Source organism: Mauremys reevesii, linkage group 16 (genome assembly GCF_016161935.1).
Source record: "Mauremys reevesii isolate NIE-2019 linkage group 16, ASM1616193v1, whole genome shotgun sequence".
Classification (NCBI taxonomy): Eukaryota; Metazoa; Chordata; order Testudines; family Geoemydidae; genus Mauremys; species Mauremys reevesii.
The window spans coordinates 27,316,118-27,328,560 of record NC_052638.1 but is presented as its reverse complement, the minus strand read 5'-3'; the positions used below and the strand labels follow the sequence as shown (position 1 = coordinate 27,328,560).

Genomic DNA, 12,443 nt, shown 5'->3' with positions numbered 1-12,443 from the left:
CGCCCCCACGTGGCTTGCTGCCCCATTCACGCGCTTGGAGCGCTGGTGCCTGGAGCCGCCCCAGTCATACTACAGAGCAGTTCTAGAAGCCTGAGACTCATGTAAATTAAGTCACTGAGCACTTGGCTACTGACTACCTAAAGGGACCAGATAGTAATGGCAGACATAGGAAACCATCAAGGAAAGACTAAACTGCATGCTGAACAAGACAGATACAGTACTGTATAACACTGAATAATCAGTATACATTAATGAGCTCTATCTGAATATTTCAGCATCTTTTTCTGTTACACTCAGACCAATATGCCTACAGCTTTTCTTACATGATTCTAGGCCATTTCACACAACTATTTTCTAGCTTTGTCACTTGGCATAATTTGGGTTCTTTATGTCCATTTCTATCACAGGGTTGATTACAAGGCTTTTTTTTAATCTGATTTGTTCCCTTATGTTACAGAAAGTATATAGCTTTTTTAGCTGGATACTGCTTTTGATGGCTATGTACTGTTTCCACAGTTTGAAAGTTGCTGCATATATCCTTGAAATATAAGAAACATTTTAATTAATTTGAAATACATATAGACTATTACTTTTCAATAAACCATGATAGTTACCTGGGTCTATCCATTCAAAGAAGATATAAACAGAGTCCTAGCATAAGAAGGCTTAAGCGTTTACATTTTAGAACTAGATATTTGGGTGCTTAATTTGAGTACACATCTGTGCATGAAGTTATTATGACTGCACAGGCATTTCACACACAAATGGGGAAATGGTAGGTTCAAAATACATATGGACACTGTAGGGGGCAGTTGCCCCACTTTGGCAGAGGAGGGGTTAAAGCAGGCTGGTGGGAGCCTGTGCAGAACCCAGCCAACCATAGAAAGGCAGAAAGACAGCCAATAAGGGCCAGGCTGGGCCCTATTTAAAGGTTGCAAAGCAGAGGAGACAGCAGTCTCTTCCTGACAAGCAAGGGAGAAGGACTGCTCCCTGCAGATAGAGCACCTAGGCTAGAGCGGTGCTGGGCAGGCCCAGAGGAGCAGAGAGAGAGCTCTGGCCTGTCACCTGCCAGGTGGCAGCCCCTGAAAAAAAGGACCAAGAATGTGCATGGGCCCAGGGTTCACAGGGAGAAGAGGGGATTGAAGGAGGGCTGTGGGAGACTGCTGCTAGGGGGTCCCTGGATCGGGACCCAGAGTAGCAGGCGGGCCTGGGTCCTCCCCTCCCCACTTACAGCGCAGCTTACCATAGAGGAGCATGGCCGATGGACTGTGCCTTGTCCCTGAGGACTGCACAAAAACAGGTGCAGACTGAGAACTGCTGATACCCCCCTGGAAGAGGGGAGAATAGAGCAGGGGCACAGCTGGAGGGCTGTGTCCAGAAGAGGATGCCGCAAGCCAGGGAGCAACATGGGTCCCAGACAGCACAGCCAAGCAGGCAATGCGTGGGACACCACCCACAGAGGGCGCTCCATGGCTAGGACAGAGCTAATTCCTGGAGTGACCAACAGGTGCCGCCAAGGTGGTGAGCACAACCCATTACAGACACTTAAAAAAATGTGGGTATTCTTTTTCTGCCACATTGTTCAACCTGGATTAACTGCATACTAAGTACTACAGAACTGGATTTTCTACAATATAATATATTTTGTAGTTTCTCGCAATGCACTAAAACTAGGATCTCAACCTTGTATTCATTCCCTTCTCTGAGTGCCTCCCCTCATCTCTATCTTATTATAATATACAGTAATGCCAAAGGGAAGAGTTGTAGGACATGGACATCAGAGAAACTAATTCTTTCCTACCTCTATAGTTCACTGAGATTATCTAATGTATTTCCTCCTACTTCTCCCTAAACTCTTCAGGAGAAAGCTTTCTTTTGAGAGATTTGCTTAGGTTTTCCATATTTTGAATAAATGTGCCTACCTCATCATGCTCTTTTTCAAGAAGTTCTATTCTGTGTAAAATTTCTTTTACTTTCTTCCAGTAGTCCTCTAGATTCCTCTCTTTAATCTGTAGATCCATTTTCAACTGTTCTGCATCATTCAGATTTAACGAATATTCATTTATTTTCAGAGACAATTTCTCAGCTTTGTAAACCAGAAAATAAAATCAAAATGTGGTCTTTCTACACTGAATACTATATTAAAAAATGTTTCATTTTTATATTTTAATAGCTTAAACATTAAAAAATAAAAATCTTAAATCCACTATTCAGTTACAATATATATTACAACCTTTTTATAGTTAAATTTGGGGATAACGAAGTAGAATGAAAGTTCCATATAGCTTCAATGTATTTCAAAATGTAAACTGCAATTATGGCTATTGGTCCCAGTCCATCAAGATATTTAAACATGTAACTAGTCTCTCTGAAGCCACTGGAATTGCTCACGTGCTTAAAAGTAGGCATGTGCTTCTGTACTTTGCTGAACTGAGGCCATACTGAGTTGCAGTTATAGTAAACCTTGCTTCTGTAGAAGTTGTTCCTTGAAAAACGACTTTGCCATGGACCTGATCTGAATTTCAATGAGAGTTGTAGCTTTCCAGTACTTATCAAGATCAGGCCATATGTTAAGGTTTGATTGTAATATTTGATCACTGTCCACCAAAAAATGGAAATTCAGTAGGAAATACAGTATAAGCCAAGGTTTTTGTTTGTTTGTAAGTGTCCCAAGTCCTACAACAAAAATCTGCTTGCAACTATGCACCCATATATGAATATGTGGTACAGCAGGAGCCTGGATAGATAGTTATGCAGTTAAGTACAAACTATTACCCAAATTGCACACATCATCACAATAATTGTGTGCACAAATAAAGGCATAGAACTGCACATAGATAAGACGGTTACTCACCTTTGTAACTGTTGTTCTTCAAGATGTGTTGCTCATATCCATTCCAATTAGGTGTGCGTGCGCTGCGTGCATGGCCATTGGAGAACTTTTACCGTAGCAACACCCAGAGGGTCGGCCGTGGAGCCCCCTGGAGTGGCGCCTTCATGGCGCTGGATATATACCCCGGCCGACCCAGCGCCTCCTCAGTTCCTTCTTGCTGGCTACTCCAACAGAGGGGAAGGAGGGCGGGTTTGGAATGGATATGAGCACCACATCTCGAAGAACAGTTACAAAGGTGAGTAACCGTCTTTTCTTCTCCGAGTGCTTGCTCATATCGATTCCAATGGGGTGACTCCCAAGCCTTACCTAGGCGGTGGGGTTGGAGTGAAGTACCGTGGATTGTAGAATCACCCCACCAAATGCTGAATTGTCTCTGGCCTGTCTAACGATGGCATAGTGTGAGGCGAACGTATGCACTGAAGACCAAGTTGCAGCTCTGCAGATCTCCTGGATAGGCACCTGGGCCAGGAAGGCTGCCGATGAGGCTTGAGCCCTCGTGGAGTGCGCAGTGAGCTTTGGGAGTTGGGATCCTGGCCAGATCATAGCAAGCATGAATACATGATGTGATCCAAGAAGAGATCCGCTGGGAGGAGACCAGAAGACCCTTCATCTGGTCTGCTACTGCGATGAAGAGCTGCATCGTTTTCCAGAACGGTTTCATACATTCAATGTAAAAGGCAAGAGCCCTACGAACATCGAGGGAGTGAAGCCATTCCTGACTATTGGTGTGAGGTTTTGGGAAGAAAACTGTAGGGAAGATGTACTGGTTGATATTAAAAGTCGATACCACCTTGGGAAGAAAGGCAGGGTGAGGTTGTAGCTGCACCTTATCCTTATGGAAGATCATGTAAGGTGGTTCCGATGTAAGAGCTTTGAGCTCAGAGACACGCCTCACCAAAGTGATAGCAATGAGGAAAGCTGTTTTCCAAGAGAGGTACAAAAGGAAACATGTGGCCAAGCTTCAAACGGGGGTCCCATAAGTCTGGAGAGGACCAAGTTGAGGTCCCATGTGAGTACAGGCTGTCGTACCTGTGGATATAGACGGTCAGGGTCCTTGAGGAACCTACCAACCATGGGGTTGGTGAAGACAGATCAGCCATTCACTCCCAGGTGGAAAGCTGAAATGGCTGCCAGGTGAACTCTGATGGATGATATCACCAAGCCCTGCTATTTCAGGTCCAGGAGATAGTCTAGAATGAGAGGCAGGGACACTTGGAGGGGAAGCGTGTCGTGGAGAGAGCACCAGCATGAGAATCACTTCCATTTAGCCATATACATAGCCCGAGTGGAAGGTTTCCTGCTGTCCAACAGGATCTGCTGCACCAAACGAGAACAGAGAAGTTCAGAGTGCCTCAGCCATGCAGCATCCACGCCATGAGGTGGAGGGACCGCAGGTCAGGGTGACAGAGGTGGCTGCGATCTTGCGTGATCAGGTCCAGAAAGAGAGGCAGTGGAATCCAGGTGTCCACCAAGATCTCTAACAGCATGGTGTACCAATGCTGCCTTGGCCACCCTGGGGTGACCAGAATCAGTCATGATCTGTTCCTGGGTGCCTTGATCAGGATCTTGTGTACAAGGGGAAACGCGGGAAGGTGTACATCAACCTGCTTGTCCACAGGAGTAAGAAGGCGTCTGTGAGAGAGCCTGGGGAGCGGCCCTGGAAGGAGCAAAACACCCGGCACTTCCAGTTGCTATGCGAGGCAAAAAGGTTGACCTGGGGAAACCCCCGCTTTAGGAAGATGGAGTGGATGACATCGGGGTGGAGCGACCACTCGTGGGATTGGAAGGACCTGCTGAGGTGGTCCGCCAACGTGTTTTGGACCCCTGGGAGAAACGACGCCACCAGCTGAATGGAATGGGCTATGCAGAACTCCCAGAGTTGAATAGCCTCTTGACAGAGGGGGGGAAAACGAGCCCCCCCTTGTTTGTTGATATAGAATATGGCCGTGGTGTTGTCTGAGGACCGCCACACAACGACCATTCAATCACTCCCGAAAGGCTTGGCAAGCAAGACGCACCACCATCAGCTCCCGTACATTGATATGGAGAGAGATTGGACGGGGCCCATAGGCCTTGCGTCTGGATGTCCCCGAGGTGAGCACCCCATCCCAGGGCTGACGTGTCCGTGACAACGTACAAGGAGGGCTGAGGGGTGTGGAAGGGGACTCCTTCACATACCACCCTTGGGTCTAGCCACCATTGGAGGGAGGCCAGGACCCCTTCCGGAACAGGTTCTGGATGTCTGGGCAGTAGACAGATGCCAGCCAAGCCTGAAGCGGTCAGAGTCAAAGTCTGGCATGTCTGGTCACGTATGTGCAGGAAGCCATATGACCCAGGAGACTCAGGCATGTTCTTGGTGTCGGGGTTGGGAAGATTTGAAGGCTCCGGATGAGGCCCGTCAGAGCATGGAAATGAGTGTCCGGCAGGAGGGCTCGGGCATGCACAGAATCTAGGACCCCCACGATGAATTATATTCTCTGGGTTGGTTCTAGAGTCGACTTCACCACATTGATGAGAAGACCTAATCAAGAAAATGTGTCTGTGACCACTTGAATGTGGGATTGCATCTGTTCTTTGGTGCGACCTCAGATGAGCCAGTCGTCGAGATACGAGTATACCGGTATCCGTCTCCAACGAAGAGAGGCTGCCATGACTGCCAAACATTTGGTGAACACCCGGGGGGCCGTGGAAAGGGTCCTCCACTTCTATAACCTCCTCCGCTTGGAGGTTCATATTCCACACCACCGTACGTAAGTGGTCCTGGTGGACCTGGAGGTCTATTTGGGGGGGACCTGAAATAGCAGTGCCTGCCACCGCCTCATCAGGTGAGGAGGAGGAGGAGGCCACAGGAGGAAGAGGATCATCTGGGCCCTCTTGGTCAGCTGTGTCTTGGAGTCCTGAGCCTGTGATCTCAGCGTCCGGAACTGGAAGCGGGGTTGGAGGATGCCCCAGTTTCCATGTCCCCAGGAGCAGGATGGCTGACGGTGGCCTCTGGCACCCGCGGCTCGGAGGGAGCTGAACGAGAAGCCCCTGACGGAGCACCCTGGGCCTGGTGGTACGCCCAGGGTATCCAAAAGGGCCATTGAGTAGACCCTTGGACCGGACTTTGTCCCTGCAGCTGCCAATGAGCAGCCCCTGAGTTCAGATGGCTGTGATCCAAGTGGTGGCAGTTGGATAGACATGACCCCGCGTCCGACTCCGTTGAACGAGAGGCAGAGCCAGATGGCCATGGTGGTACCGAGCAGGTCTGCGCCAAGTCGCGTCGACGCAATGGATATCGGTACCGTGAAGATGGAGAGTGACGCCGCAAGGGGGAGTGGTGCTGTGACCTAGATCAGTGCCAGAGTCTGGTCCAGTGCTGAGATCTGGATCTATTCCTTGATGGTAATCGTTGTCGGGAGTGGCGTCTGGACCAAGATCTGCTCCTGGATGGTGACCGACGTACAGAGCAGTGCTAAGAACAGTGCCAGGAGTCTGATTGGTGACGCAAGTACAACCAGCACTGCAAAGGAGAGCGGTGCCGGGACTGTGAGCGACGTTGGGACCGTGAGAGGCGTCAGGAGGGGGAAGAGTGCCGAGAGCGGGATTGGTGCCATGGCTCAACTGACAGTGCCAGGTGAAAAAGGGCCGGCTTGCCCCAGGATGGGACCACACGAGCAGGAACCAGTGCCTTTGTCTGCTGAGGGGATACTGACACTGTTGTAGCAATCAGCTCCCTTGCAGATGCAAATGTGTCTGGAGTCGATGGCAACTGGACTTCAACCACGCCAGGCATCGGGGAGTCCAGACGCACCGGACTCAACGGCTCTGCTCTCGGTGCTGGAGTCAATGGTGCCGAAGTCGGCACTTGTTCCCCTGGCCGCTCCTCTACGGGATGCGACACCAAGGGTGGGTCCAGGGAGGCTGGCATCTGCTGAGGTGGGCCAACCTTTTCTGGTCTACGGTGCCGCGTCTGACAAGGCGAGTGGGAGTGGTGCCGGACCGATGATGTCAGTTGCGGTGCCGGGGAATGCCGGTGCCATGGGTCTCTATCAGAGTCCGACCGCGGTGCAGTTCCTACTGTTGCTGCCAGGGCGCTGCGCACTGAAGCCTGGTCTTGGCATGGAGCTGGAGGTTGAGGGCTAAGAGCCGCCTCCATGAGGAGCCGGAGGACATGTCGCTGCTTCCTGGGAGCCACCTGATGTAAGCACCGCCTAAAGGAGCCTGCACCCCAGCCCCCTGCCCCAGCGCTCTTGCACCCCAACTCCCTCCCGGAGCCTGCACCCTGCACTCCAACCCCCAGTCCTGAGCCCCCTCCCACACCCAAACTCCCTCCTGGAGCCTGAACCCTTAGCCCCCTCCGGAACCCAAACTCCCTCCCAGAGAATGCACCTGCACCCCCTGACACACCCTAACCTCCTGCCCCAGCCTGGAGTCCGCTCCCACACCCAAACTCCCTCCCAGAGCCTGCACCCCAACCCCCTACCCCAGCCCTCACCCCCATCCTCCAAACTCCCCAGCCCTAAGCCCCCTCCTGTATCCCAAACCCCTCATCCCTGATCCCACCACAGAGCCTGCACCCAAGCTGGAACCCACACCCTAACTCCCTGTCCCAGCCCAGAACCCCCTCCCAAATCCTGAACCCCTCATTTCTGATCCCACCCCAGAGCCCATAACCCCTCCCACACTCCAATCCCTGCCCCAACCCAAAGCCCCCTCCCACACCCTGAACCCCTCATTTCTGGCCCCACCCTGGAGCCTGTGTCCCCAGCCAGAGCCCTCAACCCCTCCTGCATCCCAACCCCATGCTCCAGCCTGGTGAAAAGGAGCGAGTGAAGGTGGGGGAGAGCAAGCAATGCAAGAAGGGGGGATGGACTGAGCGGGGGTGAGGCGGGAGGCAAGGGTGTTCAGTTTTGTGTGATTAGAAAGTTGGCAACGCTATAATTTAAAGGGAATCAGCCTTTTGTTCACAGATTATGCCCGCACATTTTTGCATTCAACTGAATCTCTGCAACTTTTCTTTCACCCCCCTAAATGTTATAATCATTCTATGGTGGCAAATATACAACTATTTCCAAGGAAAACAAGCGTTACTGAAATGCACTGCATTACCAACCTGCTACGGTTACAATTATTTTGAAGGTTTACAAATCTTAAATACTGAGAACAATGAATTTAATTTTTTTTAAAACAATAATAAGCTTACTGATTTGCTTGCAATTTTGCAGCACAAAAGTTGCAGCTTTGTTTACTTCTTCATCCTGAGACTCTGTTAATAACTGAATCATAAGTGGAAGGCCATTGTTCTTAAGCAGATCATACTGATTTTCTTCTAAAGAAAATTAGCATTAAAGGAAAATAAATCAGTTTCTAACTTGTACCATGGTTAATAGTTTTCTTACATTATCTTTAGAAGACAGTATAAATAACTTTAAATAAAATTCAGCAAAATGTTTCTTTTTATCATAAGCCAAATTCATTAAATTGTATTTGGGTAATTTCCGTATAATGAATGAACTACTTTATATGAATTGCTTTATTTATTTTTTGTCCAGTTTAGGAAGCAATTAGGGATGATTCATAACTTCTAACTTACTGTATGAAACAGTCACTTCTAAAATTTCAGTAGTACAAGCAAATCCAATAAGGATTGAGTCAGCTAAAAAGTAAATACTGCTAATTCAAGTGAAAAATACATAGCTATCCATAATTAAAAGTCTGCATTAAAAAAAATCTAGAGTTTAAGTTAGTAAAAAACCTGTATATTTATTAAATGGGACCTAAGTGAATTTCAGTTGTTGACTAGGGCCTTATTTTTCATTAGGGTTGTTGGTTGTTTTGATTTTTGGTTTGTTTGTTTGTTGCACTAAGGTAGCTGCATTAGTGCAAACCTCTCACTTACACGTGTATAGTGTAAACTATGATTTACAATTGTCTGGTGTACTCCAGTTCGAAATCTGCATTGTAAACAGAGCCTATCTAATCAGTTCTTCCCTGGGCAAGAAAAGAACAGTCACTCCATTCATAATTCATGTAATCGTCTAAAATTGTGTTTTCTAAAACTATGCTAACATTTGCATGCTAATATTTGCATAAACTTTCCAAAAACATTTTTATAGTTCAGACAGGATCTTAAACTCTCTAATTATATTGGATCTTTTCTTTTCTTTTAAAAAAAATCCTTAACTCTGCAAACAATAACATATTAAAATAAAAATTATCTTATTTTATAAGATCATAAAATGTATATTTGCAATATATTTTCCATGGAGCAAAGCCCTCCTTTGATTCAATTAGTTCCTTTACAGCCCAATCCATCTCCTGTTGAAACTGTCAAACTGCCACTGACTTCAAAGGCAGCAGAATTAGGGTTTTACAAGATATTCTCTGTTTGACAGATTCCAAAGTGCTCTTGAGAGACAAGTGAACAATATAAACAATCAATCATCAGTATCTTGCAACTATCCACGCAGTTTGCTTTCAGTGCCACAGGGTGCCAATTGACAGTCTGAGTTCGGGAACTTTATTTTGGACAAACACTAAGATGTCAGGCAAAAGTGTTTCAGACAAAATCCTGTTCTCACTTCCAAAAGTAACGCTATTAAATTCAGTAAAATTATTTATACGTGAAATATATCCCTGTGCAAAGGGTCAGCACAACATCTATGCTCCAGGTACTACTGGAGGAGTTAAAATAGAGCTTAAGTGGAACTTACATGATGCATATGTCTTGTTTTGGCCCTCTGGACAAGGTGAATTTCACCCTACGTGAATGAGGTGAACAGGATTTGGTCCTTTAAGTGCTCCTCATGAGACTCTACTTTCTTTTAACCCTGAAGATACTGTATGTTGTATTGAGATAACAGCTCTTCAAAACCAAAGATAGAACATTACAGAAAACTTTTCTTTGAGTTTTAATATTGAATTAAATTATGTGGAAGAATTTTGCTTTGAGTATTTTAATGAAAACTGCTGAGGAGTGCCGCATTGAAGTGTTTAAAGCCACAAACCAAAATTCATAACAGAAATCAGAATCTTACCACAACCTTCTGTGCAATGCCCAATTGTAAGAATAATACTAATTTTTTCTCCTGAATCCAGAGTGTCAGAAGTCAGCAACCTCAGTAGCTTAGACACAATGTGATACTTTACCAGGACATCACCAACAGCAGCTATTAGTATAAAATAATTTAAAGAGACAAAAATTAAACTAAAGAGTAAGTACACAACACAATGCTACAAAAATACATTTTCTTTTTCAGGGTGTCCTCCATATCCCTGAAGAATCCTTGAGATTGCCCCCATTTCCCCCCAGATTTCACTCCCTCACTCCAACATCTGAAGTCAGTATTGTCTCCTTTCAGGAGACCAGTCCTTTCCCAGCCCCAACACTGTCCCATCCCCCAAATCCTGCTGCGTAAGAAGCCCTGATAAATCAGGACTGTCCAGCACACTGGGGTGCAGACCTCTGGAAAAGTTCCCCAAATCCTTTACCAGATTCAGCACATGGAGAACTCACTGCAATTGGAGAGGACATGAAGATCTAACTCTTAGGTTTATCAGCAATAAGATCCTCCCCATAGAACAACTGGAGACACTTCCTATAAAGAAGTCAAACTTCTCCAAAGACTTAGGGGCACCTAAATTTGTTTGTGTATCTATGTGCTAAAAAATCAAGCTGTTCGTCACACCCCCATGTCTCTGCAAATCCCAGCAGGTGCAGGTGCATTTTCTTCACTCTTTCTAATTTCAGTTGGAGACTGTTTAGGGAATTCTGACATGTAAAACTGTATTTTGCACATGTGCAATATATGTACACTTACTTGCCATTTCATGTCCATCTACATACTTTTTTTCTAAAATCTAGCCCTACTAATTTTTTTCTAGAAATACCATATATAGATATACAAATGTTTGGGGTCCATTCACTCACAGTTATCAGCAATGCAAGCATCTAGAGTCTTTGTTACCACTACTGCAAGTTTTGCGCTTGAGTAACTTCTAGATGAATCACGAACCAGCTTGATAAGTATTTCAGCTAATACTTCTAATCCACCAACGGAAACAAAGTATCCCTGTACATATGCTTAAGGAAAAAAAGAATAAATACTGAATTGCAACATTTATATCTCTGTAAACTAAAACAATATTAATAAAGCAATGTGGTAATGATTTTTTTTGGTGTTTGCTAATTTTCCTGCCATCTAACACAATTCCATCAATACAACAGAATCAAAATTGGAATTATAGAAGAGGTGGCAAATTTAGAAACGTATTTTTCATAAGAATTATAGAAAATATGCAAGCATAATATACACATGTAAACAATGTACTGGTGTTCTGCTTGATTTCATTTAGTTATAGCCATTATTTTCTGTGTTGTAATAATGATGAACTAACCTTTGGAAAATCAAAATGGCGCCCAAAGAATTTTACAGATTTTACTAACTTGAAGCTAATGGGACTATTTGTGGAGGAAGATATCAGAATCTAGCTCTTAAAGTAAATGTCACCATGTGCAAAGGAACCACAGAAAGCCCTCTAAGCCACTTAAACTCTATGTTGATTTTCAATGATGAAAGGGATGCTGATAGACAAGTTCCACTGCTTGTGTTCAGGGGATTGTGGAAGGGGCTGCTCCATGCACCTGAGACCGGGAGATTCTTCAACTAGCAGCGTCTGTTGGTCCGCACCTGTGCCCTGTACTTCCCCATGATGTAAAATGAAAACATAAGGAGCAGTGTAGACCGACCGCATCTCCAGTTCCTACTCTTCTGTGAATCATATGAGGATCTGAGCAGAGGGGAAGGGAGGTTGGTTATGAATACCCATAGAGGCCACACATCTTGAACAACTCCAGTTACATAAGGTAAGTAACCTTTCTTTTAATGAAAACTGGTGAGGAGTACAGCATTGAAGTCATTAAAGCCATAAACCAAAATTCATAAAAGAAATCGGAATCTTACCACAGCCTTCTGTGCAATGCCCAATTGTAAGAATAATACTATTTTTTTCTCCTGAATCCAGAGTGTCATAAGTCAGCTGGGTATTCGCTGTGAGTCATTCACAAGCAGAACTCATTGACGAAGTGGAGTGAGTGTAAGGACCCATGCCCGTACTACTGACTGAAGGACTTGTGACAAAGGATGCAGCAGCTGAAGAAGCTTGGACCAAGGCATAGTGGCTGGTAAAGGTGTGCAATGAGCTCCAGGTTGCCATTTCTACAGATTTCTACAAGAGGTATATTTTGGAGAGAATTTACAGAGGTAGTGTGTACTCCAGTAGAGTGGGCCCTAACATCCTGAGAAGGAGGGGTTTCCCTTTGTTCATAACACAGTCAGATACAACTTAAGATCCATTTCGAGAATCTTTACAATCTTTACATCGGACCCTCCGCAGTCATGCCTGCGGGAGGTCCGCCGGAGCCGCCTGCCGCCCTCCCGGCAAAATGGCGCCCTAAGTGCGCGCTTGGCGCGCTGGGGTCTGGAGCCGGCCCTGATGGTAATGCTGGCATCAGACGGCAAATCTCTTCTACTCAGCAGCATAGCATTTTCTTGTGAAAGCTTTTCTG

General features: G+C 46.0%; 1 protein-coding gene across 11 annotated transcripts in view; it reads right to left on the bottom strand.

Annotated features, from left to right (window-relative positions):
• Window positions 1-12,443, bottom strand: part of TERB1 (telomere repeat binding bouquet formation protein 1) — a 57,010-nt gene that overhangs the window by 20,878 nt on the left and 23,689 nt on the right. For all 11 annotated transcript variants that reach the window (XM_039502588.1, XM_039502586.1, XM_039502589.1 and 8 more), the window contains 4 exons: window positions 10,806-10,958; window positions 9,913-10,044; window positions 8,079-8,204; window positions 1,923-2,086 (listed from right to left, as the gene is read on the bottom strand). In XM_039502588.1, coding sequence (XP_039358522.1) covers window positions 1,923-2,086; window positions 8,079-8,204; window positions 9,913-10,044; window positions 10,806-10,958 — 575 coding nt within the window. The remainder of the gene's footprint in view (window positions 1-1,922; window positions 2,087-8,078; window positions 8,205-9,912; window positions 10,045-10,805; window positions 10,959-12,443) is intronic.